A 27,698-nucleotide genomic window follows, 5' to 3' on the forward strand; every position below is an offset into this window, starting at 1 on the left:
CGTTAAGGAACCTCTCCAAATTAAAGGTATATAACTTTGCTGCTGTGGCGCTTACACAGACCACATCAGGTAGAGCGTCGGGAGTGGCGATCTATTTGTGTAAGGTTCCGTCTGCAGTACCCATCGGGCTGTTTGACACTTCCGATGAAGTCGGTGAGCTGTACGCTGCAAAGTTGGACACCTGCTTGGTGGTAGTGGCTGTCTGCTTCTCTCCTATACCGCGCTCACGAAAGGCGACGTACACTTCCTGCACCACGCATTAACCGTAAATATATCTAAACCAATGTCAATAATAGGGGACTTAAATCTAGATCTAAAGACAAACAAGCACTTCATACTACTTACGCGAGAAAAAAATCTCGTTCCTCACCCTCACCCTCGTAACTCCTCCTACTTCTCGCATTTGAAAGCACTTCATACTACTTACGCGAGAAAAAAATCTCGTTTCTCACCCTCACCCTCGTAACTCCTCCTACTTCTCGCATTTGAAAAACTTTTATAGACCTCTTTCAGAACCAGCCATTGGTGCAGCAGGTAGAAAATATCTCCCTTAATTTCTCTGACCACAAGGATACCTTGATCACAATCGACGACTGGGACAAGAGCGTAACTTGAAGAAAGAGTATGTGTGGAAAATAAAGAGTGCTCTGTAACTGTACATACTAGCATGGCACTCTAAATATGCTTGACTCAAAAGTGTGCAAAATCAAAACACGTGAACCTGCGCTAATATTTCACATTATCGAGTATAGTAATCGCAGGTGCATTTTTTCCTTATGTTTCTACTTTTATCCCCAACAGTGTCCCTTCATTCCCTTCATTTCCTCTCCCTCATGTCTTCTTTCCCCTTAGCTGCCCTTCTCTTATTTCTCTCCATTTTCTCACCTAGCCAGTTTTTTTTTTCTTTCCAGCTCTATGTAGCGGCAGCGTTCCTTTAAGTCTATTCTCTCTTGTTTACTCCTCCCCTTTTCTCCTCGCGCATCACACTGAAGGCATTCGTAATATAGTTATAAATGCTACGTAGCCTTTTTCTTAACTCAAGAATTACTTATTATTTTCTCTCGTATTTCTTCCCGTATATTTCTTATTACCACCAACTCTCCGCTCTCTTATATTTCCTGGACGCTTCGATCAGTGACTGGACATCTCAGGGTGCAGGCCTAAATAACTGCTCACTCCATAAAAAGTCACATTGTCTGGAGGGCACCTACCAGCTCCATGTGCCCGCAAGTCGGAGGTGCAGCCTTTGTCAAAAGTGTAGAGCCCAAGGGGTCTGCTTCTGAGCCACTTCATGCGGCTTGTAATGCATTCCAAGTACTCTGAATTTCTTGATGATGATAATAAAATTGTCCTACCCTCTCCAATGGGAAATATCTCCATTAATTTTGAATCAGCGCCGCTATACGTCTCAGAAGCGGACCCCCTGGGCTCTACACTTTTGACAAAGGCTGTACATCTGCCACGTGGGCATCTGCGTATGCGCAGTGATGGCATGCGGCAAGGAACACCCTAGATACACGACACAATTCAATAATTGAAAACAACCAATACAGCCAATAAAAACTAACAAAAGGACAGCTGCAAACATTCTTAACAGTGACTGTGACTGCTAAATATATTATGAAAAGGTGAAAACCATTCCTAAGAAGTCCCATCAAGGTCGCGTGGTGTAATAAGCCAGGTACAGGGAGTCCTTAGTTTAAACTGGAATCTAACAGATGCCGTCGAAGCCAGCAATCAGTCTCCACTCTCGTAGGCCGACTTCCAAATGTCGGCGAGGCACACTGAAGCGTGGAAGCGATAGAACAGCATCAGCGGGAACGTTGCGTGCTTGACCATAATCCAGGCGTCATCACCGAAGCAGAGCCGCACGTGTTGGTTGAGGTGATACTTTTCCATGTTAAATGTGTTTGTCACCCAAATAGTGACGTTGCAGATGATGAGAAATGTGACCATCTCCCTTCCCGGCTTGGTGAACCGATGCCGCCTCGAGTTGCTGCACCGCCGCAGCCCATCACTCAGGAATAGAGTCTGGAGCACCACTTGGGCCACCGTGAGCAGGTGACTCACAACACTCGTGAAGTTCCAGTACCAGATGTCAGCCGTGACGGACATGATGTAGTACACAAAGTAGAAAGGCAGCGGCACGTACAGGAGCACGTCGTCCAGAAGCGTGATCGGATGTATGTTGAAGTCTAGCTTAGAGAGCTCGACGTAACCCCAGGTGATTGCCAGAAGGGCGACCACGACCAGCACGGTGTCCTGCACTAAGAAGATGATGCTTTCGACGCCATCGTAGCCGGGCCCACTGAAGGCAACCTGTCCGATGACGAGCGACACAATGGCAGTGAGCAGGAGGAAGATGCCGGCGAAGAGACCCTTGTTGGCGGCGTGACAGTCGGCACTGACCACCAGGTTGCTGTGGTAGCTGGCGTCCTGCTGTGCGCTGAGTGACTCAGGCATCGACTCCCGCCGTGCCAGGTGGTGGCTCGGCTCCGTGCCTACGTGCTGCCAAACGATAAACCAGACACCAGCCAGGATGATGTTGTACTCGATGGTGAACGGGTGCAGGTAGGGTGTGATGGCAATCGTGTCGAACATAGGGCCAGCTCTACTCGCGCTTGACCCGTTGCCAAGATATGCGTACGCAGACTCGTTGTTCACTGCAGGAAAAAAGAAAGGATAAACAAATTAAACTGTGTTGGGCTACAGTGCTTTGCGGATTGATGACCATGATCTTGGCCTACCAGAAATAAATTTATGTCCGCTAATTTAACTACTGGACACGCAGTTTCGGTTTGATGTCATAAAATTTAAGCATTGCCGAATAAAATTTGAGCTTTGATGTCATAAACTAGACATTAATTAGGAGCACGTGTACTAACCCGTTTATTTAACTTAGGCCGCATGAGCATGTAATACAATTATACTGCTCAGGAGTGCAATAGTTTCGCACTACGGGACTTTCGTCCTTTGTAGAGGTCCGTGGTGCAGATTGATACTTAGACCGTTTTCAGTGGCTGCATATTTATAGTTGGGCCGTATGGCCCAGATTTTGAAGAACTGAACGGACTTGACCCAACTATAAGCCCTCAGACTCATCATGATTTTCTAGTTGACCGCACTGATGCAAATCGATCAACCCGAGTGGGTGTAGATGAACTTCATACCTCAAGACAGAATTTCTCTGGTGTATATTTTGATGAACAGTATTTTATGTGGTACCTCTGTCATCGGAATTATTACGTTCTCTCAGTGGTAGCGTACTACGGATGGATGGGTGGAAGTTAGAAGCGCAAACTTTGAGACGGGGTTTGAACAGTCACAATCATGCTCAGCCTTTCTTCTCACATTTTCCTAAAGACATTAGTTATACACTCGCTATATTTTTAAATATTATTCTTAATTCTGATCCTTATATCATTGCCCTGCTACTCAACCACTAATCGTTTCAAAGCTTCTTTCTAACTCCCACTGCAGATTTGTTCTCGTTTGCTTTGTTATCTCTAAAACCAGAGTGACCCGGAAAGAGTGACTATATGCTCGCATCGACATTTGGATAGATCCTCCCACATTCGAAAGATGTTTAAATGTTTCTACGCGTCTATGACACATAGAAAAAGTTTCATCCTCATGGTTAAACTTCGTTTTGTATCTTCCTATTCTCATTATCTATCTTCAAAGATAAGGCCGTTGCCTCTTGAGTTGTCATAGACTAACTTTTTTCGCTTACTTTTACTTTTCCCACTCTCTGTATATATAGGTGCAGGGTCGGCTTCTTTTCCATTAAATTATTACAGCTTTCGCCTTGTGTATGTTTACCTGTCGTTTTATGATCTCCGTTTGGTTTTCCTACATACTTACCGGTTAGTTTTCTGAGCGTTTTCGCCTCTGTGAGCCAACGCACTTTCGTTACAAGTATTTAATGCGTTAGCTGCCCACCTACTACCATTTATTTTTCTGAGGCGTTCTTCATATAATATTTTGCTCTGAACTTCTAGCGCTTCGGAAGACGACCAGCCCATGTCTCCCTGTACTGCCTCGTTCGCATAATTTTGCCGTGAAGCTCGAGTGCTAATCTTTCCGTAGCTCTCTGATTTATTTTTATCCCCGTTTGGAATTCTGCCTTTAATCAAGAATCGGCCTTCTCGGAGGTAAGCCCTGACAATTTTGGCTCTCAAAACACCTTTTAATAGTTCATACCTGTCTCACTCCGTTAATGCTCTGCTTCATTATCACGGCGTCACTCCACCCCTTTGCTCTGATAGCCAGTTCATGCTTTTCCAAGCACGTCTATTTTACGTAACATCTCGAGACATTTATAGTCCGTCAATCTTCGTATCCTTCTTCCTTAGCACCTGGTTAGTGGAATCATTGAATGCCATCAGAACCGAACTAATCGTGCTGAAAGTGAAGTCTGCAGCGTCTGTTTCGGCTCCCCACTTATAAGCAATACTTGCAAATCTTTCTGGCTATCTCATTTAATAGAACAATATCTGCGTACATTAAACCTGGAAGCCACTGTTGAACGTCTTTCCGCCTAGCTTAAACGAGAGATTAAGAGAAAGATTCCTTCTTATAGCTTTTTTTCCCCACTGCATTTATGTAAATCGTAACTACAACGGTGATAGCGGATAACGTTGCCTTAATTCTTCCTGCGTTTTGACAGTGGTAGTACTTCTTAACTCTTCCAATTCAATTTCAACTTCGTTACCTAGGTGTATTTATCCTCCAGTAATTAATTTACCTCTCGACCATTGTCTTCATCTATGAGTGTGTTTCATAGAAGTTCCTTATTTACGTGGAGTACTCATCGCTTATGTTCAGGGAGGATAGCTGCAATGGTCTGTTTTCCGCCCTCACTATTTGTTTAGCATGCTATTATACAGGTGCCTATCGCTTGCGAACACTTTCTGGAATACTGCCAGTATATTATTGTTAAACTTTATCCATGCTTTCGTTTTAAGGCGAAAGACTTTGATGGCTCATACTCACGGCCATTAATTACCCTGTCCGTCCGGCCACGAGAAGTGTCACACTTCTTCGCGAGATACTGCGGGATACTGCGAGACTGTGACGTTATCACTTGGTGACGTCATCGGCCAGTCTACCGTGAAGAAGCTAGCTTAAATCAAATAAAAAATCCTGTCTCTACCGGGAATCGAACCCCCACAGGAATATTATCTTCTTCCAGCTGAGGCTAATCAGTTATATGCTCCTTTATGTTATTCTTTCCGATACTGCTTTTGCATTCGGAGAGACTGCCTCACCATCACCCTTAAAATATTCGGCTATAACTGATGTGATATTTTGTAGCGTCGTTTGCCTTTAGTCAATTTCCCTCGACGTCATGAATCTGTCCCTGCTCTCTCTGATTCTTTTTATCCAGGATGCGTACATGTCAGGCATTCCAGTCTTTAACATTCACGTGCTGCTTTATTTTACCCTGAACGAGGAACTGCACTTCCAGTTTCTTTTGCGATGGTGTTCCGATTTTCTATTTTGTCTTTAGAAAACTGCACCTCCTTTGCCTCTCTTTGTTCTCTAGAAGCCATCATTCTTCGTTCAATGACTTCCAGGAAGTTTCACAAGCTTTGAGGCTTCCTCTTTTTGACACACTTGCTTGTTGAATTTTCGTACGGGCTCACTCTTTCATGGCACTTTTCTTTATAGTCTCCTCAGCCTGCTCCTATTAGCGCTAGTACCTTGTTGTTTAAATCTGTGTCTGATTTTTGCGGTTCCCAGTTTTTTCTTCTGATCAGGTGTCCCATCTACAGGATAATACTTTTACGGTTACTTCGCAAACCGTATGTCCACTTCCTCGTCTATTTCTATTTTTTAGAGCTTGCTGTAGATTCCTTGTGCTATTAGACAGTAATAAATGGAAGTTTGCCTGTTCCGCGATTCCCACATGATCCGCCATTGACTTTTATTTTGTCTATTCACAATAACTAGGTTAAGCTGCTCAAAGAGTTGCGTTAATTTCCCGTTACTGTCGGTGTATTCATCCAGATTTTCAATGAGTCCATAATATCCTTTATTAGAATCATCCAGTCTCCATCTCCAAACTGCTTTATATCTTCACTGAGACATTAGACTAGACTCATTTTTGTTTCCAGCATTTTGTCCCCTGTCCATAAATAAATTGTCTTTAGCCATGTCGTTTTACCTGCTGTTATTCAAGACACTCAGACATTTTATTTGCAAGCTGTGTTTACCCTCTATCAACTTTTCCCTTGATGCATATAGAACGCCACCTCCCTTCTCCGTTGTTGTTCTGTTGAACCCTTCCCAAACGCAACCTTCGGTAACCGGTGGCTCTTTAAGATCCCTGAGATATGCTTCGCACACAGCGTATACACTATTTTGACTGCTGTTCTATTTCTTACTCTTTCGCTCTCTTTAAGCCATTTTGCATGTTTATGTAATTATTATTGGCGCTAAATTTACGTTTCATAGTTTTCTTGCTGAATCTCATAAAAGACAGCTGGCTGGGTTCGATCCTCTTTATGGCACTTTATTGTTGATTGTCAGCTCCTATCTCGGTGTTATAGCAGACCCCCTGAAAATCAACTGCACAGCCTCCCAAGCGCCAGCCGATTGATCTCTACTTCCACCTTTTCCTCATAAAATATGTTCACTCGTTAATAGCATTTACCCGTGTTTGCTCTATGCCCTTCTCTGTTTTTATATCTGCCATATTGAAGTCCTTTTCTCGGGTCGACTCTGATCTCCTAATTAACCTTCGCCGCATCTGTTTAAACATCTTCGTCCTCTTTCAGCACCTGTACTGTGCACACTAATATCTACACCCTTGATGCTACTTCCCGCCAGTCTTCAGTTTCTTGACTTAACCGTTCCACTGCCCTTGCTGCGTCACCGCTGAGAACATAATTCAGTCCTGCTGCGACCATTACCGTTGCTACGCTCTGCGGCATTCTTGGACAAGTCTTGTTTCTTTTCCCGCAGCACCTGGTTCAATGTCTTTTCGACCCCATCAACCATGCTATCTTCCTTCGCTCTTTCCATTGTAGCTTCACAGAACCTCCTCACAATTTCAGTTACCGGCGATCAGCACCAGCTGGATACATTTTCACTCTCTCCATACGTCCGACATCATTTTGTGGTCATCCGTCTGGCGCTGTTTTCTTGCCCCCTCACTGACTCCCATCGCTACCCCCATCCTGAGATCGACCTTGTCCTGATGCTTGCGCCTGCAGGTGTCCCTGTCACTTGTGCTAAGGTGCTTTTGTGCACGCTATATCCATCCACCTCCTTCTCTCGGCCGTTCGCTTTACTGAAGCATCCCATCAATACGTTTTGAACCTTCCTCATTTTCGACTGCGGAGTCTCTCATTTTACGCCTCCATTTCAGCCGCAACCTCTTCCTTGGCTTGCCATTTTCCGCCTTTTCGATCTACATTTGCCTTTCGAGGGCATCCACGCTTGATTCCTGTTCTTCGTTCGCACTACAGAAACGACAAGAAGTGCTCGCGACGTCCTGAAGAGCCGGGCGGTCGTTTGTTCTACGCGTCAGGCAATAATGTCCTTAGGCGAAAGAAACACACAAGAGAAATACAAACTCACGAAAAGCCGACAGATTCAGACTTATATTTGAAACCCGAACGGATGGATGGAATATAGGAGCGTCCCCTTTGAAACGGGGTGGTAGCAGTTGCTATCATGCTCTACCCCCCCCCCCCCATAGATTGGTTAACTATATCATCAATCTATTTATTGAATTTTTATTTCTACATTACTAACATTATGTCACTTTTATGCGTTTTTTGCTAGCTTCCACCGCAGGTTCATTCACCCGGCCACTGGTATCTCTAAACCCCGGAGCTTCAGGAAAAGTGACTACGCCTGCATCGAATTCCGGATAGATACCATTACATTCGAGTATAATATGGTTAATTGTTTCTGTGGATTTACCACATACTGCACATGTGCCATCATCATTGTTGAATTTCTTTTTGTAGCTACGTGTTGTAAGACACCCTGATCTAGCTTCAAAAAGTAGGGCACTGCCTCTTGAGTTATCAAAGAAGACTTTCTTCCAGATCTGCCTTTTCCACTTTCGGTATAGTTCCACACTCTGTTTCTTTCCCATCGAATTTATCCAATTTTTACCTTCTGTGTTTTTCACCTGTTGCTTAATGCTCTTTATTTCTCCGTCCTTGTGACTAGCATACTTACTAGTTAGTTTCCTAGTTCTTTTCCTCCATTGTGAGTCAACGCTTTTTAAGTGCAGGTATTTAAATACTTTAGCTGCCCATCTGTTACTGTCCAATTTCCTCAGGACGTTCCTCATATAATATTTTACTCTGAGCTTCCCGTACTTCGAAAGATGCCCAGCTCATGTCTCCCTGTACCGCCTCACTTGTGGTTTTGCCGTGGGCACCCAGTGCTAATCGTTTCAGGGTGAGCATGCTACCTAGCGGTCAATATAAAACTTTTTATGTAAACAATTAAAGGCACAATGAAAGTGCTCGTCTCGTCGCTCTGTGGCATAATGTACTCGCCCTAAATTTTTGAACGTTAAAGCAAGGTTTAAGTCCACCTTCACCTGGTTCTTGTTTTTGCAGTGTGAATCTGCGTTTCTTAGGGTTTAAGGGGACTCTCCGAGGAAATTATCGAAGAGCTTGCACTGAAGCCTTCTATATTTTTCTTGTCTTCCGTTTAATTAGCAACATTCAAAGGATGCGCAATGTTTCCTGGATGTGTGCTACTTTTTAGATCGCATCACGAGAGTGCTTGATTCTAAATATCTCTACAAAAATTTTTGAACACCGCCGGGAGCCAACATTAAACGTTGGGGCACAACAAAATTACAAGAATGCAGTTAACTCCATCTAAATCATTTGTCTCCTTCCTTTATGTGTTACCTGTTAGGTTTCGTTCAGAGACACTTTTGAGCCGAAATCGCCGAATAATATGCTGGCAGAAGAAAAAGAAGAAAGAAGAGGACGTCTAAGTATCGTGCCGTTAAGAGAACAGAATTACGCCTGTCACTATATGTTAACGACGTGATATCGACTGTAATTTTGATATCAATGGAAACGTACCCAAATATACGTAGTCATCATCATCATGGACATTATGGCGGTACTCTTGCACGATGCTGCTGAACCAAAAGTAGAGACAGGTGCCAATCATGTGCATAAATCCGAACTTAGCCAGACCGGTTGAATGGTTTATCACAATCTGAAAAAATAATACGGACAGGCAGAGTACCGAAGTCAATCATCTCGTTCGACGCAAAGTCACAGATGTGGTGCGTGGAGCAGTACTTACATTTGAGTACTTGAAGGCCATGAACAGTTGGTAAAAGGAGTACGTTGGCCTCTGCACGTGGAAGACTATGTTAAGGACGTCCTTGGTGTTGCAGCCGCGCCAAAGCAGAGCTTGAATGCTTCGCTGTAGCAAGAGGCCTTCATTCACCAAGTGGCAGAAGCAAAAAACTAGAAAAGAAAGAACCGAACACAGCGTAAATTGTGCGGCATGGCAACGACTCTGTGAAGTGCGAGAAGTGCTCTGGCCTCCATGAAAAAATCAACACAGAGTAAAGAAAAACAGACAGGGTACGCCCTCTATTTGAAACTTGAAGAGTTCTCAGTCGCTCAGTGTTTTAAGGTGTGGTACACAGCGTGGCAACCTTGGACGTTTTTCCTGGACCATAGTTTGGAGCTGCCTATAGCGGCATCCCGTGGGCAACCAGCGGTGCCCATATTTTGGTTCTGACCTGATGACACTTTTTCATTAGCGAAGAGCTGAAACGTTTTGCTTACCGTGGTAGTCCTAGCTCCCAATGCGCACCATTTGGAAGGTATTAGAAGGCTCCTGTAGGTTCCAAACTACCAGCAATATATGTGAATAACGAATTGTGCCGAAACACTATACACTTGCATTCCAAATTAAATGCTGTTCAGTTTCATTTTAATTTATTTTTATTTTCAGTACACCCTGCAGCGCCGAAGCATTATAGCAGGGGGGAGTGGGTACAACATTAAAGTGACGTGCAGGTAAAAAAAAATCACATGAGAGAAAGAACAAAAAAAAAGGAGGGAGGGTAGACAAAGGAGTAATGAAGCGAACAAGCACAACTGTGCTCGTATCGATTACGCTCAATGTGCGCCAATACATGCTGCATATGACACGAACGTGGTGTGGAAAGTGAAACAGAGGTTTGGCAGATACACTTAAGACTTTTTACGTGTGAAAATGACTTTCTGCACTGCAGGATGGCCATAAATTCCATAGTTAAAACTGCGAGACATACTTAATTTGGAAAGTGAAGAACAATGACCTATCTATTATTACTTATTTCGATACACCAGAGAATTAACAGCGCGTGAACATAATTATAACTTCATCATCATCATCATCAGCCTGACTATACCCACTGCAGGGCGAAGGCCTCTCCCATATTTCTCCACTTAACCCGGTTCTGTGCTAGCTGCATCCACTTGACCTCCGCGAACTTCTTAACCTCATCCACCCACCTAACTTTCTGTCGCCCCCTGCTACGCTTTCCTTCCCTTGGAATCCTGTTTGTTACCCTAAGCGACCATCGGTTATCCTCTCTTCGCACTACATGTCCTGCCCATGTCCATTTCTTCTTCTTAATTTCCACTAGAATGTCGGTAACTTGAGTTATTTCTCTGACCCACTCTGCACGCTTTCTATCTCTTAATGTTACCCCTACCATTTTTCGTTCCATAGCCCTCTGGGTTGTCCTCAACTTAAGTAGAACTCTCTTGGTTAGCCTCCACGTTTCAGCCCCATAGGTGAGTACAGGCAAGATGCAACTGTTGTATACTTTCCTCTTGAGCGATACCGGTAAGCCGCTAGTCATAATCTGCGAGTGCTTGCCAAATGCGCTCCATCCCAATCTTATTCTTCTTGTTATTTCCTATTCATGGTCCGGATCTGCGGTTACAACCTGTCCTAAGTAGACATATTCGCCTACTACTTCCAGTACTTCGCTACCTAATGTAAACTGCTGTTCCTTCCCGAGGCTGTTGAACATTACTTTAGTCTTCTGCATATTGATTTTCAAGCCTACCTTTCTACTTTTCCTGTCTAGGTCATCAATCATTATTTGCAGTTCATCCCCCGAGTTGCTTAGCAAGGCAATGTCATCAGCAAATCGCAGATTACTGAGGTATTCTCCATCTACCCTTATCCCTAACTGCTCCCATTCCAAGTCTCTGAATACCTCCTCTAAGCAAGCTGTGAATAATACTGGGGAGATTGTGTTTCCTTGCCCAACACCTTTCTTTATGGGAATTTTGTTACTTTCTTTATGCAGAACTATGGTTGCTGTGCAGCCACTATATTGTCACGTACACGGTGACTAAGGATACCGACGATAGCAGGGGGTAGCCCAGACACAACAACACAGCAGCACAGACGCAAACGTGCAAGCGACACTTTGTCGTCCTCCTCAACTTCGTCCTCCTTTCACACCTCAGTCATGCGCCACCTGGCAACGCTAGGTGGCATTACCCCCTCCTTCCGAAAAAAAATGAGAAGGGCCGGTAAAAATGGTGTGAAAAGCAAGAGAGTGGTCACAGAGGGTGGCCATACGCTATCGGTGGTAGTACGGCTTCAGTCGTACAATGTGCACAATGTCCGAGCTGTGCTTTCGACGTTTTGGTTGTGTGGCACCGTCTGGGATAACTTCATAACTGAGGTCACTCACACGGCGCAACACTTTGTACGGCCCGAAGTAGCGGGAAAGGAGTTTCTCTGATAAGCCTGGACGGCGAACTGGTGTCCATACCCAGACTTGGTCTCCAGGCTTGTAGTCAACCTGGCGGTGCCGGAGGTTGTAACGGTGCGCGTCAGTGGTCTGCTGCTGTCCAATGTGCACACAGGCGAGCTGGCAGGCTTCCTCAGCGCGGATGACATATTGCTGGGCATCTGAGGATAGCTGGTCATCATCTGGGCACGGGAGCATGGAATCGAGCATGCTCTGAACTTCGCGTCCGTAAACAAGTCGAAATGGTGTGAAGCGCGTTGTCTCTTGTAAGGCTGTATTATACGCAAATGTGACGTACGGCAGCACCTCGTCCCAGGTCTTGTGCTGCACATCGACGTACATTGCCAACATGTCCGCAATCGTCTTATTCAATCTTTCTGTAAGGCCATTGCTTTGTGGATGGTACGCTGTGGTCTTGCGATGGGTCGTGCAACTCAGCTCAAATATGCGGTCGATCAGCTGTGAAGTGAAAGCTGTCCCTCTGTCGGTAATGACGTAGGAAGGGGCGCCATGCCGCAAGACTATGTTGTGCACGAAAAACTCTGCTACTTCGGAAGCTGTGGCATGAGGGATTGCCTTTGTCTCAGCGTATCGAGTCAGGTAGTCAGTAGCGACTACTATCCATTTGTTTCCGGCCTGCGACAAAGGGAAAGGGCCAAGGAGATCCATTCCAATTTGGTCGAACGGAATGCGGGGTACTTTAACGGGCTTGAGAAATCCGGCAGGCTTCTGGGGCGGTGTTTTACGGCGCTGGCATTCGCGACAGCTTCGTACATAGCGTTTCACAGCTGCGGAGAGTCCTGGCCAGTAATACATGTTGCGCACTCGAGCAAGAGTCCGTGAGCAACCCAAATGACCAGACGTTGGTTCATCATGGCAAGCAAGGAGAATATCCTCACGGAGCTCGCATGGCACTACCAGAAGGTAAGTTCTGTCTTGGCCCTGGGAGTTTCTTTTATACAAGACGCCTTGCCGTATGCAGAAGGAACCAAGGTGCCGAGATAGGTGTCGAGGCAGGGTCGTATCACGCCCTTCCAGATAATCGATGAGTGGAAGGATGTCTGGATCAGCTCTTTGTCGATCCCTGAGCTCAGATGCGCTGAGGGCTCCTAGAAAACCGCTATCGTCATCGGCTGTAGTATCGCCAGTGTCAACAGGTGCTCGTGACAGCGTGTCGGCGTCTTCGTGTTTGCGGCCGGACTTGTAAACAATGGTTATGTCAAACTCCTGAAGCCGTAAACTCCAGCGTGCAAGTCGTCCAGATGGGTCTCGCAGATTTGCCAGCCAGCACAAACAATGATGGTCGGTGACGACTTTAAATGGCCGGCCGTAAAGATAGGGGCGAAACTTCATAGTAGCCCATACGACCGCCAGGCATTCCTTTTCTGAGGTGGAATAGTTCATTTCGGCACGAGAGAGAGTGCGGCTAGCATAGGCTATTACTCGCTCAAACCCGTCTTGGTGCTGAACAAGGACCGCGCCAAGACCGATACTACTGGCGTCAGTGTGCACCTCAGTGTCAGCCGCGTCATCGAAGTGCGCCAGAACAGGGGATGTTTGAAGGCGCTCACGAAGCAACGAGAAGGCCATCTGCTGCTCAGAGTTCCACACAAAGGAGGTGTCCTTCCTTGTAAGGCGCGTCAGAGGTTCTGCGATCTGAGAAAAGTCCGCAATGAAACGCCGATAATATGCGCACAGGCCGAGGAAGCGCTGAACAGCCTTCTTATTAGCTGGAACGGGAAATCGTGCGACGGCAGCAGTCTTATCGGGATCCGGGCGCACCCCATCAGCGCTTACAACATGGCCAAGGAACTTGAGTTCTGTATACCCGAAGTGGCATTTCTGGGGCTTCAGCGTGAGATCAGCAGAACGGAGGGCTTCCAGGACAGCTCGAAGGCGTTCGAGGTGTTGATCAAATGTTTCGGAAAAAACAACTACGTCGTCCAAGTACACAAGACAGATCTGCCACTTGAGGCCAGTGAGGACGGTGTCCATCATCCTTTGGAATGTAGCTGGGGCAGAGCACAATCCAAATGGGAGTACTTTGAATTCATATAGGCCATCTGGAGTGACAAATGCGGTTTTTTCTCGGTCTCTTTCGTCTACTTCGATTTGCCAATAGCCGCTTTTTAAATCAATAGATGAAAAATACTTCGCACGTCGCAATCTGTCCAGTGAGTCATCGATGCGCGGCAACGGGTATACATCTTTCTTTGTCACATTATTCAATTTCCGATAGTCAACGCAAAATCGAAGAGTGCCGTCTTTCTTTTTGACCAGGACTACTGGTGAAGACCACGGACTTTGTGAAGGCTGCACAACACCATCATCCAGCATCTCCTGAACCTGCGCCTGGATCACTTCTCGTTCTTTGGCAGACACACGATAAGGCTGCTGTCGTATTGGGCGAGCGTCGTCATAAGTAATGATGCGATGTTGTGTGATGGGCGTTTGACGAACCTTCGAGGAAGAAGCAAAGCAGTGCTTGAAGTCTAGCAGCAGTTGCTCTAAGGCCCGCCGTTTCTCCTTTGACAAGTGACAGTTAATGTCGATGTTGTCAAGAGATGGCTCGTTAGTTTCTACTGCCGTGGATGCAAAACAGACCGGATCGTGCGCAACATGGTCAGCAAAAGCGATAGCAGTTCCCGGGAACAAGTGTCGGTGCTCATTAGAAAAATTTGTGACAAGGAGTGCAGCCCGGCCATTGTGAAACGACAATAAACTTCGGGGAGCGCAAATGCCATGAGCAAGCAGGAGTGTATGGTTCGCCTCCGCTACAGCATCACCGGTACGGAAATCGTCACAGGTAACTTCCACAACAGCACTGCTTCGCGGCGGCAGCGAGACGCTCTCAGCGGAAACACGAAGTGCGGTATTGCAAGGACTGCTACTATCTTGTTCGGTAGATTGTCCCATCGAAAACGTGACGAGTCTATTTCGCAGGTCGATAACTGCTCCGTACTCCCGCAGAAAGTCAATGCCGAGGATAAGGTCACGGGAGCAGTCATTTAAAACAACGCAACTAACGACGAACGTACGTCCGTTAATCTGAATGCGAGCCGTGCACATCCCCTTTGGAGTAACTATATGACCGCCGGCGGTTCGAAGGTACACACCTGGCCAAGCAGTGAGCACCTTCCTCAAAACAGTCGCCATGCGACCACTCAAAATTGAATAATCGGCACCGGTGTCCACTAATGCATTGACCGTAGTGCGACCGTCTAAAATAACCGGAATGTCCAGAGAAACGCTTTTTGCTTCCCTAGGTGACGGTGCCAGCAGCTCGCGGTCGGATCGAAGCGGCGACGACGGGAGGTCTTCAACGCAGCGACTACCAGCGGCCTCGCCCCCGAAGGTCGCTGTTTTCAGTTTTCCCGATGAGGGCTAGACGAGCGGCCTTGGTCCTCTCGCGAGGAACCGTGGGTGAACGAGGAGGAGCGCCTTGGCGAAGGGGAGCGGGGCTGACGCTGCGAATGAGATGAAGAACGCTGCTCCACCAGGTACTCCTCAATAACTCGGGGTCGTTGACCAAACCGGGGAGGAGGCGAGTCGATGCGGAAGCCGTGAAGACTGAGGCGTCGATACGGACAATCCCGGTAGAAATGTCCTGGTTCACCGCAGTGGAAGCAAAGCGGACGGCGGTCAGGCGTGCGCCAAATGTCGGCTTTGCGTCGGGGCAGCGGACGATTGTCGAAGTTCTGCACAGGCTGCACCGAGGGCAGCGGAACTATAGGTGACGCGAGAATGGGCGGTGGTGAAGGGGGAGCCTTACTCCGCAGAACTTCCGCATATGTGGGACGATTATCGGTCCCCGACAGCAATGGCGGGCTCGGAACTACAGGCGAAAGAGGGCTCTTGAGTGCCTGCCGCACCTCCTCCCGCACTATAGCAGAAACGGAAGTTTGCGATTGCTGCAGAGGGCTCCAGAACTTGCTTAGTTCTTCGCGCACGACGCTGCGAATCAGTTCGCGCAATGCATCGGGATGCCGCTCTGTAGATGCAAATGATTCCGCGATTGTGCTTGTACGAAAAGGTCGGTCATAAGCCACGGCACGTTGGTGTAGCACCTTTTCCATTGTGGTGGCCTCCGCAAGGAATCCGTTTACAGTCGACGGTGGGTTTCGCACAAGGCCTGCGAACAGCTGCTCTTTCAAACCCTGCATCAGGTGCCTGACCTTTTTGTCCTCGGACATGGCGGGATCGGCTCGCCTGAAGAGGCGCGTCATGTCCTCGACGTACGCCTGGACACTCTCATTCGGTCTTTGGATGCGAGAGTGAATGGCACGTTCTGCATGCTCGCGACGATCTGCGCTAGTATAAGCCTCGAGCAGTTGACGATGGAATTCCCGCCACGAAGTTAATACTTGCTCTCGGTTCTCGAACCAGATACGGGCGCCGTCCTCAAGGCTGAAGTAGACGTTCCTTAGTTTGGCAGCATCGTCCCACTGGTTGAAAGCAGCGACACGTTCAAACTGAAGGAACCAGTCCTCCACATCCTCAAAGAGGTCCCCATGGAATGACTTCGGTACCCGAGGGGCCTGTAAGGTGTAGTTACAGGCCGGTGCGACGCCCGTTACCTGCTGAGCAGGAGCACTAGATGTCATGGCGGCGGGTGATGGCTGAAACTCTGGAGACAGCCCCTGGAGCCGTCGACTGGAGCGATGCACGGGGGTGTCCAATGGTACAGGGCTGGCGCGACGTCTTGTAGATGGAGATTCTTGCATAGGCGATCGTTTTTCCCAGCAGCTCCACCAGAATGTCACGTACACGGTGACTAAGGATACCGACGATAGCAGGGGGTAGACCAGACACAACAACACAGCAGCACAGACGCAAACGTGCAAGCGACACTTTGTCGTCCTCCTCAACTTCGTCCTCCTTTCACACCTCAGTCATGCGCCACCTGGCAACGCTAGGTGGCAATATATATCTTCCAGCACTTTCACGTATGGCTCGTCTACCCCCTGATTTCGCAATGCCTGCATCACCGCCGATGTTTCAACTGAGTCAAATGCTTTTACGTAATCAATGAATGCTATGTATAAAGGCTGATTATATTCCGAGCATTTTTCTATCACCTGATTGATGGTATGGATATGATCGATAGTAGAGTACCGTTTCCGAAAACCTGCTTGATCCTTTGCTTGATTGCAGTCTAAGGTTGCCCTGATTCTATTAGCGATTGCCTTAGTAAATACCTTATACGTAACAGACAGTAAGCTGATTGGTCGGTAATTTTTAAGGTCCTTAGAGTCCCCTTTCTCATGAATGAGGATAATGTTTGCATTGTTCCATGGTTCCGGTACCGTCGATGACACCAGGCACTGCGTATACAGGGTGGCCAGTTTATCTAGCACTTTGTCCGCAAATCGTGGCCTGATTTTTAATTTCAGTTTTTATTGCGGGATGAGCACTGCCCGAGCACTCTACACAAGGGTGACGTCGACTGTACATACTGCACACCTTACAGTACGTCGCTAAAGCAAAGTGCTTAGTAATACCGCGTTGCACAACATATATGAACCACGAGCCATGACCATATAGAGCGTTACGTTCCAGCATTCATGATAATACATGTACCTTTACGTAGACTGTGGCACCGTACTCCGGCGTAGTGACGGCATCCTAACTTCGTGCTAGAGACGTCGCCGAATTTCGCGCCACAGACGCCGGCTACGGCGGGCCACCGCCGGCAAATCACTCGTGCCCGGTTGGTGCCAGTTGGCAGCTACCATCTGCAAGACGCATACTCGAGAGCAGGACCGCGATGCATGCTACCCAAGTTGGCGGGAGCGAACAGTAAAGCTTCGCCTTAACCAGGCCATACGCACGTGCCTGCAAAGCCTAGGAGTAGCTTACGTATCTGAGTAGGCATCCAATCGGATGCCGAGTCAGATACGTAGAGTGCCTCAGATGACGTCTCAGATGTGCTGCTCAAGTTGGCAGCTGCTGCGAACTCGGCCTCGTCACGTGGTCTCGTGAGGTCACACGAACTGCCGACCAGTCAGTGCCCGGCCATGTCATCTGACAACTATAACATAGGCATGCACGCCTTGGTTGTCATAGCAACACTAGGAACAGGCGAAATACATCGTGCTAGACTAGAAGTGATCTTCGCAATAGATTTTTACGATTATGCGCCAATATCGTTCCAAACATCTTCATACAGAAATATCAGACAGGAAAACAAGGCGTTTCGTGACCTGCATATTCCCTGCTAGAGGAAAGCTCGTGAGGAAGACCGGACAGAAAGACACAAAAAATGCCACCTCCGAGCCTGCAATCTACGTCATCGGCCAAACAGCACCTGTCAGGGGCATGCTCGTGTTTTCGCAAGCCGCCCGCGTTTCTCACAATGGAGATAGTAATGTGTTCACATTAATAAAAAATATTCTAATATCCGAGCACGTGCCGAGTACTACACGTACAAAGAAGTTTAGTTCCTTAGAAATAAAGGAATAAGCATCTAAAACACACACACACACACACACACACACACACACACACACACACACACACACACACACACACACACACACACACACACACACACACACACACACACACACACACACACACACACACACACACACACACACACACACACACACACACACACACACACACACACACACACACACACACACACACACACACACACACACACACACACACACACACACGCGCACACACACACACACACACACACACGCACACACACACACACACGCACGCACGCACGCGCGCGCACGCACGCACGCACGCACGCACGCACGCACACACACACACACACACACACACACACACACACACGCACGCACGCACGCACGCACGCACACACGCACGCACGCACGCACGCACGCGCACGCACGCACGCACGCACGCACGCACGCACACACACACACACACACACACACACACACACACACACACACACACACACACACACACACACACACACACACACACACACACACACACACACACACACACACACACACACACACACACACACACACACACACACACACACACACACACACACACACGGAATGTATTTCAACAGAATCGAGGTACATGTACTTGAGAGGTTTTGTTATTACCTTTGTTGAGGCTCAGGAGGCAAAAGGTTCAGAGATAAAGGTTCATAGATAACTACACTAAACTAGTTAAATGCTAACTATTTACTCATTTAAGTATTAATTAACTTAGAGTTATTAGCGCTTAATTAGGTAATAGCTAATTTCGCTGCTCAAAACCAGTCATGTATACCACATGACCGCCAACCACAAATAACGTGACTAATACAAATAAGAGTAATGAGTACTGAACTTCACTCTTAGCAAACCAGACTTGAAACTCCTGCCCAAAGCAATCGAGAAAACTGCGAGAAAAAATGAGCCATAGAAACAATGCTTACCCATACACTGAAAACTTCATCGGAATTTGTGCAAATTCTTTCATTTGAAACTTTTCCATTTGATGCTTCTCTGGCTTGCCGCATCCCATTGCTTCAAAGTTGCGTGTATTAATTTCTGTTTATTCCAGCTTGCTTTACAAGTCACTAAAGTCACTAAAGTCGCTAATGTTTTTATGGTTTTATATTTGTTGTATACACATTTCACCTTACATGGCACACCGCGTTGGATGAGCCGATAACGCGCGCTAAAGTCTGCGGCCGCGCTCTGGTTTTCGAAGCCGCTTTCCCTCTCTCCGAATTCAAGCGTCACTGCACCTGCCTATCAGTTTTAATGTTACAGAACACTAACCGATCGCAATTAAACAACTTCATCAAAAATTAATCGGATTTCAGTGCTTAACGGCAGTCCTAGAAAAGCACACAGAAAGAGAGACGAAACAATCATTAGAAAATCGATGCCTATTACGTTATTTTTCATGCATATATTATTAGTACAACTCAAACATGCTCATACCAGAATTAGTGGACGCAGCTTTCATAATCTGCCGCAGTTACTGATTATTTCTCCTGCGTTGGTTTTTAAAACTTTTGGGCATTTTTTCTGCTTTCGTCTAAAAAAATTGTCTCAATTAACGTATCGTGTGGGGTACGTTACTTTAACCTCGAGCGCCGCAGCTTGATGTTACGCGAAGCTCTGCGTCTCGCTGTTGTTGGTGCTCTGACGGGGTGCAGCCTAAGAAGACTCAACATGACACCCCGTTGTGCCGTCGTCGTGAAACGATAGATGCGAAGCGAGGAACGCCGGAATAGTCTAATGCAGACGTCTTGATCTTTCATGCGCGGACTTCCTCGCGTGAGGAGCTTCTCCGCCGACCAAGCGCTGTCTCTCTTATGCGGGAGGATTTCGTGGTATACCATTTTTTTTTTGCCATCAATTTCAGGTTTTAACAGCTGTTCCGAAAAAAATAATAGAATAGTAAACTAAAAAACAGTATATAGATTACCTAGATCATACATATACTGTTATATTATTTTTCCATTTCATTTGGAGCATGACGGCAGCCCGAAATGAAAGTAGCAAGCGGCCAGTCACAGCAATCAAATGGTAGCGAGTGCCAGTCCATGCAGCCTATGCTGAGATGTGGTCGACAATGAGCCAAAGCTCCGGTCACTATGCAATAGCGCTTGAAAACTGCGGCTTCGTTACTCATCCAATGCCAGATGACCAGACAGGTCCGTAATGGAAGCTTATGCAATTCGTCCTCTGAAGGTCTATTGCACTTTAGGCCAAAAACTTATTCTAGCTTGGGGTGCCAAGTTATGTCATCACGACTCTGATGAGTTAATGATTGATTTATACTTATGAGTGGACTCACGAACAGGTAAATCAATCGATCGGTGAATTGACGAAATCATTGCGCCGGCATTATAGGGAGCCAGCTAGCTGCATCGTAGCTGCTAGCTTTGGCAAAAGTTAATTCCGGACTAACAGGACAGCACACTTTGCTGACTCCTATGGGAATAGGCAGTGAACATTGTTTTCGTGTTGGTACATTTACCGAGCCCAACCAACGCTCACGTATATGAATAATCAATGCGCCACATCATGGCGCTCCAACCTACCGACCATGCCGCCTTTGAGGTAGAAGCTACCACTGTGTCGTCCGCTCAGGAACCACATCTGCGGCGCGGGAGTCTTCCGGGCATACGTGCTGAACACACTGGCGGCGCTGTGCACGTACAGGCCGCTCTGCGAGGGACGAACCTTGGAGCGCACCTGGCGGCTGGCCGAGTGCTTGTACCACAAGATGTCCAGGTGGAACAGCGCCAGCCAGCCCATGCCCATCGACGCGATGGCGATGCTGAAGATCTGCGCCCGCACATACCATACGAATATGAAGAGCAGGGCACACAAGCAAGTGTGCTTGCGTTGTTTTGAAAACGAACTTTGCTATGATGAGACCTGAAAAAACTCTTCGTAAGACTTACAACTTAGAGTTTCTTTGTTTAGTTCTATTAGAGCTCTGCCAATCATGGTGCACATACTGGCTATTACTGGCTGCAGATTGAAGAGGCACGGTACATGATCCATAGCTGAACGCGTCTGACCTCTGTGTAGAATACCGTCGGATTCGCCATACGAAACGAAAATCTCTTTGTAGCTTAGCTGTCAGGTTAAGCAATGAAGAGGAGGTGATTTATACTCAAGCACTGTCATGAAAGATGGCGGAAGAAGAGAGGCAAGCGTGTGCGCTAGAAACGATAAGATCGAGTTTTGAGCTCTATATGGAACTCACGCTATTGTCGAATAAGCTTTTCGCTCAAAATATTTGCTATTGGTGTGTCACACCTGAAATATATATGTACTTTTTGAACGGTAACAGTATCCACGTAGTCAATGACTTACCTCCGGCGCATGAAATTCGTCTAATACTCTGTCAGCAACGCAGAAGGTAGCACCCATGGTGAACACAAAGACTCCGTAGATGCAGCTAAGCACGACACTAAAAAATTTCCTGAAAGAAAAGAAAAAGATCACATAAAATGATGAGAGCTAATTCCTTTTTCATTAATCTATTGACAGCTTAATCTGACGCCAAGCTTATTTTACTTGGTCATCAGTTGATTAAGCCTAAAAAGCTAGTAGCTTCCATTCTGGCCAGTAGCAGCCTTACATTGCCCCTATATCGCGACGAAGTGGACGTCGACTCAGATGCCGAGATGGCCCGTCGAAAACGTGCTTGGAAATAATTACAGGTGTTCCGGAAAATAAATGGCGCAGACCCCCACTTTTTTCTATCAGCGTGTCAGCATGTTGGAAGACGGGTGTCGAACGCGTGTGACCAGCAAACACTTGCCATCTTTGTGTGGAAATGCAAATGACCTCCTCTAACATGCGGCATCCTAAGAACCGAAAGGTGAGGGTTTCACCAAAAGAATTTCCGGCACTCACTTCGCCTTACGATCAATCCTTCTGATCTGATTTGATTTATGCTTTTTTCCTGAAATATAAGTACAAGTAGTAGCCAAAGAATAGCTGCATAAGCAAGATGGTGAATTAATATTTTGGATATTAAGAAGAAAACATATCGTATTACTTTCGCTTACTTCTGATCAAGACGGCCTGATGATGGTCTGTGCCCCTTAAACATACATAAATAGGTTTAAGTAATAATTATTCACACTAGAAATTACCGGTGAAAAATAACTCCAACGACTGAATACCGCTCAGATCTGAAAGCAAAAGTAATGATAAGGCAAGTGACTGCAAGAGCGGGAGCGCAACAGCGAATGATGTCACTTGAGGTTTATATGGGATGAACGTATAGAAAATTCAGTTACGGCGTAATAAGCCTGATGTGGCGGAATAGGAAGTTTAACAACGACGTGACGATATTGCAGACTGAGATAAAAAAGAAATGCGGGTTAGTTCTTCTACATATTCACACAAGTTAAGTATGTAAGCACGGGAAACCTATAAGTGAATTCTATACTGTGTGCTATCAACATAGTTCTAAGCGTTTTGCTTCAGATGATACAACTGATGTCGGTTAGTTTGTTTACCTCTACTCATTTGATATTAATTGCTTGGAAGGGAGCGGCACTATAGTATGTACAGATTGATGCTGGGTTTTTGACCGGACTGTCGTCGTTGTTGTTGTTCTCCTCTAATTTGATAACACATACCCACGCAGGGGGATCGGCCAAGAATTGGGGTGCAGAGAGATTAGATTTTGAGATGTATAATTACATCGCAAAAATAAATAGAAATAAATGCTAGGGAATAGAGAAGGAAATGTAAATATGAAAAACCAAAATAAAAAAGAGTAAATACTAACGCACGCAGTAGGAGATTACTAGGATATATATGTACAGATTAAAAATTCAAAGCATATTAGCAAGGCAGACGTTATGTAGGAGAATACTAGGATATATATGTACAGATTAGAAATTCAAAGCATATCAGCAAGGCAGACGTTATGTTTCTATTAAGAAGTTTTGAATGGCGTTAAAAACAGACCTGTGGCTGTACCCAAGCATGGTGGCACCGAACGATAATAAAATCTGGCTGCTGAAATTAACACCCAGCTGTTGTAACGGCTTCTCTAAATACCGTTTTCTCATCATGGTGAAACGGCGGCAAAATATCAAGAAATTATCTATTGTTTCCGGTTCCTTGCAGAATGCGCAGACGGGAGAAAGCGCCAAATCAGACCTGTGCATATAGAAATTTAGGGGCGGAATACGATAGCGTAGCCTGGTTAGAGAGACCTCAGTCTGCCTTGATTGACATGATTTCCTATTCCAGGAATACTTGAGATGCAGGTAGTCGTCCGATGATAAAACAGATCCAGACTACGTGCTTAATAAGGAACGCCTCCGAAATCGTGCAGCTGTTATGTACGCTGTTGCCGGGAGGATGGGCAACACAGGGCCATTCAGAGATTCTTTAGCTAGTCTATCAGCAACCTCATTGGCTTTCACCAATTCGGGACTGTACCTTGGTCTGGCGACGTCTTCCTCCTTGGAGTACCTGGACGTACTCTGAACGGAATGCTCAACGACGCTCTCGTTCCACGTGACCCCAGCCGACTTGGAGCTTCGGACGCTGCCCGCTGATGGACAGCCCGTCCTCTCCTGGTCTCCGCCGAAGCCTTGACCTTTCTCGACGTCGCCACATTTGACCGTAATCGCCACCACGGGCAGCGGATCGTCAGTTAGGGCGCTCGCTTTTTTCGACATGAGCTGGTCCTCGTTCTCCGAGTTATTGTTGCACTCCTCGAATTCAACCTTTCGGTCGCGTAGCGCCGCGAACTGCTGCGTAATCAGAAAGAAACCCGACAAGAAAAAAAAAATCGTAATGGATGATCATCGCTACGTAAAGCCAGATTCAGCGACAGCTTTTGAGACAATGTCACTCGTAATTAGGCTACAAATTGCAGTAAATCATTTGGGATTTGTCTACGTAATCAAGAACTGTCGTCATTAAGTGGACCCCAGGTCACTCGGACGAATCAGGGGGCAATGTGGCGGCACACGCCGCGGCTGCCTTGGCAGGTGGGACGTCCACATTTACTTCTCCACACCCCTTGCTTCATCCTTACTCGACCTTGGGCGGGCAACTCACCCCTTCTCTTGCCCTTATGCACTATACACGGACCAGCTTTTGTAGCCTCAGTCAGCATCGCATGCAGGTGGCCACACCAGACCCACCTTTTACGTGTAAAACCCATCTCACCCGAAGTTAAGAAGTCTTGAATACTTCATCGCCCATGCAGCTTACATGCCACGTATTATGGCCCCCCTGGCCTAAGTATACAGAGTAAATGATTACGTGCCCTTACTATACGACTCTAACGCGCGGCGGCATATCGCATCTACTCAGGGACTGCCCTGCTTTTTCTACTGGACGCTCCGAGATCGAACCCTACCGCCTGAGCAACCGTTCCCTTGTAGGAACTGACGCTAACGCACAAATGATATTTACCAAGTATGGCTCCCTTAGTGACCTGGTCAGAGCAATGTGATTTGAGTGCCGACCTGTGCAAACACTGAAGATTCTGCCTACTCCCCCTTAACCCCATCCATGGCCTTGAGCCTTCTTATTCAATAAAGGACTGTCAACTCAACTCATTTGGTATTGACTTTGATACTTGTATGCCTTAGATATTTTTATTTTTAAGATGCACTCTCTTTTTTTATGAAATGCGGGCTTATCTCCCTGTTCTTCTTGAAGTCTGGAGCTAGTCTTGTTATCGGAGAAGTCGCAGGAGATGCATTAGAAGCGTCGGACCAATGCCTGATTCTGAACCAAGATGTCTATGAACATGTCTTCGAGGTCGTCGTCACATCAGTCAAACAATGCTGTCATGCTGTCACTCGTGACACACTGTCAGCGCAGTGATTTGCCATGGCGCGTTCCAGTGACGTCGCGAGTGACGTCACTGCAGCTTTCTTTCTACTGTAATCATCTTTCGGTTACGCCGAAAAGTGCCACTACAACGCTCACGCTAAACCCATGGAACGGGCCTTTGAGAGTTGCCCTTGTAATGCGAGATCTCAATCATTCTATACCTCGAAAAAGGCAATACGGGGACGCATGTGATGACAGAGGCGGTGCGTGTGGTAGCAATTCAGCCTCTTATTACGAAGCACAGCGAAAGATGGAAGGAGTACAAAGATAGAAAGGATAATGTCATGTAGCTTGATTTGAGGACGTAGCTCGTCGCACAAAAAGAAAAGAGCAGAACAGAAAGGAGGTCGCACACAAAATAAATAAATAAATAAATAAATAAATAAATAAATAAATAAATAAATAAATAAATAAATAAATAAATAAATAAATAAATAAATAAATAAATGAAGAAACAGATAAGGGAAGTGGAAGCCTACGGGGGAAAAGCAACTAAAAACTATTGAACAGATTGCAGTGCTCGAAGACTGACATTAGGAAGCAGGGTCTTCTGCAGAGCAAGATCCGGGTAAAAAGTGCAGGGGTGGGCAGTTCCTGGCCCTACGGGGCTGGTACAGTAGGTCAACGCTGCTTGCGGCGGGGGCTAGCCAGCCACCGAATTTTTATCTGTTGTAGGCCGTCATTGCACCCGCCACTGTTTCGGGGGTGGACGACGGCTGTTGCGGCGCGCGTCTTCCTCTTCGTCTTCTTTTTCCTTTCTTCTATATTTGCTCTTCTGTCTGCATGAGACAGCGGAGGTGGCTCAGCTACAGAGCCAGTAGCCGGTATACATCAGATTTCTTTATAAAGGTTATGCTTCGGGCTTGTAATGACTCGCAGTAGTAGGAATTGGAAGGTAAAGGGCACATAATTAACGAGCAGTCAGCTGCAAATGCCTAATTTTTGAAAATTCAAAAAAGAGCAATTCGGTTCATATCATCTTCTAGTTATCGTGCCCATACGACGTCTCTCTTCAAACCTTTAAAGATACTTCCCCTTCATCTAATAATTCAGATTAAAACTGCGATAATGGTGCACCGTTCGATCACCAGCAACTGCCCTTTACCCTCATCTCACTTTGTCTCCTCACAATACAGAACACGAAGCGCAGCGAAAAACAATTTTATCATCCAAATTAGCAAAAATGTGTATTTCAGGCAAAATAATTCTTCTGTCTGCAGGGAATAGAATATGGAATGAAATCTCTATAAAAATAAAGCAAAATATCAACTTTTCTGCATTGCTAAAGTCGTACTATTACAACAGGTTGTGACTCTTTTACTCCTCTGAAATTTTGCCAAATGTCTGTGCTGTCTGCTAATTAATTTTTTTGGAACATTATGTGCACGGATCCCAACTAGCCTGCGAGCTAGAGATCCAGAGACTTGTTGCAATGTTGCTTGTGTTGGTATTGTTGTGATTGAAATAAAAATTGATTGATTGATTGATTGATTGATTGAATTCTACCTGGAATATGCCAAAAAGATAAACGATGCAACTGCGGCTCAAAGTTCCATCAGGTGGTGGTAGTATTAATAGTATACCGGCACCTAGAGTACACCCAGTTACGTATTATTACTGCAATATATATTTTTTTACGTCTCGGCTCCTGGAGTCCTTTGTCGTGTACTGAAATGCGGCCGAAAATGCCGGGAATTAAACTTGCAGCCTCATGGCGAGTAGCTGAACGCCACGGTCACTTAGACACAACTGCGAGTCTCTGAGGTACGACATCAAAGCATTTTGTTCGGTGCGAAGGAAAAAGGGATCTCCGTGAGACTGCATGCATTACAGGTGGGCGTCGTTCGGTGGGCGTATGTTGACGTACGCCTCTGCGATCGGAATTTTCTTGGCCTGTAGGTCGAGGCTGCCCATTCATTTCACTCAGAATTCTGGTTCTCTTGTTAGCCATTCCACATGCGCATTTAAATCCTAACGAACGTCACCTCTTTGTGCTGTTCCTTTAGATTCCTTATACCGACGTATGGATATACTCAGTGCAGGTGTGAATTTAAGCAACATAATCTGAAAAGAAACGACGAGCTGCTGCAGGGGAAAGGATTTACAGGGCACCGTCGGAGGCAGTGAGATAATTTTATTTCGCCTAATTGAGCCTCACAGGGCAAAAAAGCAGAGAGAGCGCTTAAAATTGTCCATGGGTGCCAAACTTACAAAGTCCCAGGAAAGGAGAATATGATGCAAATACAACCATAAGGATATGAATCACTTCAGTGCTGACAGCATTAAGAACAATCTGCGAACGAGATAAAGTATGTAATGCCATGCTTTAGCCCTTCCAGCCCAGATATCTGCGGGAGAACACCCTCCCTGAACATTCCTGTATGGGCGCCCTATACCGCTGTGTAAATTTCGCAGGTGGAGGATTTGACCAGTGAGACTTATCCTATCTAGGCATGGTTATAGAGACTGGGCCTTACTTACCTCGGGCAAGGAGTCCATGAATTTTCGCGTACCGTACTCGGGTGATCCCGATCAGTCAGCATCGATGGACACGTCTGCGACTGCCAGGTCGGGAGGACCTGTAAGTCGCCTGCCGA

The 27,698-nt window shown here is 46.4% G+C and overlaps 1 protein-coding gene across 1 annotated transcript; it reads right to left on the reverse strand.

Annotated features, from left to right (window-relative positions):
* Positions 1-1,605: 1,605 nt before the first annotated feature.
* LOC146191361 (proton channel OtopLc-like) lies at positions 1,606-27,600 on the reverse strand. Its single transcript, XM_084599919.1, has 8 exons — positions 27,583-27,600; positions 23,689-24,005; positions 21,595-21,703; positions 20,811-21,057; positions 9,298-9,464; positions 9,069-9,207; positions 7,079-7,081; positions 1,606-2,663 (listed from the first exon to the last, which is right to left on the reverse strand). Exons 1-8 carry the CDS (start codon positions 27,598-27,600, stop codon positions 1,738-1,740), a joined length of 1,926 nt encoding a protein of 641 aa, XP_084456045.1. The 3' UTR covers positions 1,606-1,737.
* Positions 27,601-27,698: the final 98 nt, after the last annotated feature.

This window comes from Amblyomma maculatum, chromosome 4, assembly GCF_055883805.1.
Source record: "Amblyomma maculatum isolate TAMU_Amacu chromosome 4, ASM5588380v1, whole genome shotgun sequence".
NCBI classification, from domain to species: domain Eukaryota; kingdom Metazoa; phylum Arthropoda; class Arachnida; order Ixodida; family Ixodidae; genus Amblyomma; species Amblyomma maculatum.

What these genes read in the sequence shown, in the direction of transcription:
- LOC146191361 (XM_084599919.1), bottom strand. An exon ending in CCTCAAAGGCGGCATGGTCG is followed by an intron (nt 9,465 to 20,810) that starts GTAGGTTGGAGC and finishes TTTCTTTTCTAG; the next exon opens with TTTTTTGCTTCTGCCACTTG. An exon ending in TGGCCTTCAAGTACTCAAAT is followed by an intron (nt 9,208 to 9,297) that starts GTAAGTACTGCT and finishes TTATTTTTTCAG; the next exon opens with ATTGTGATAAACCATTCAAC.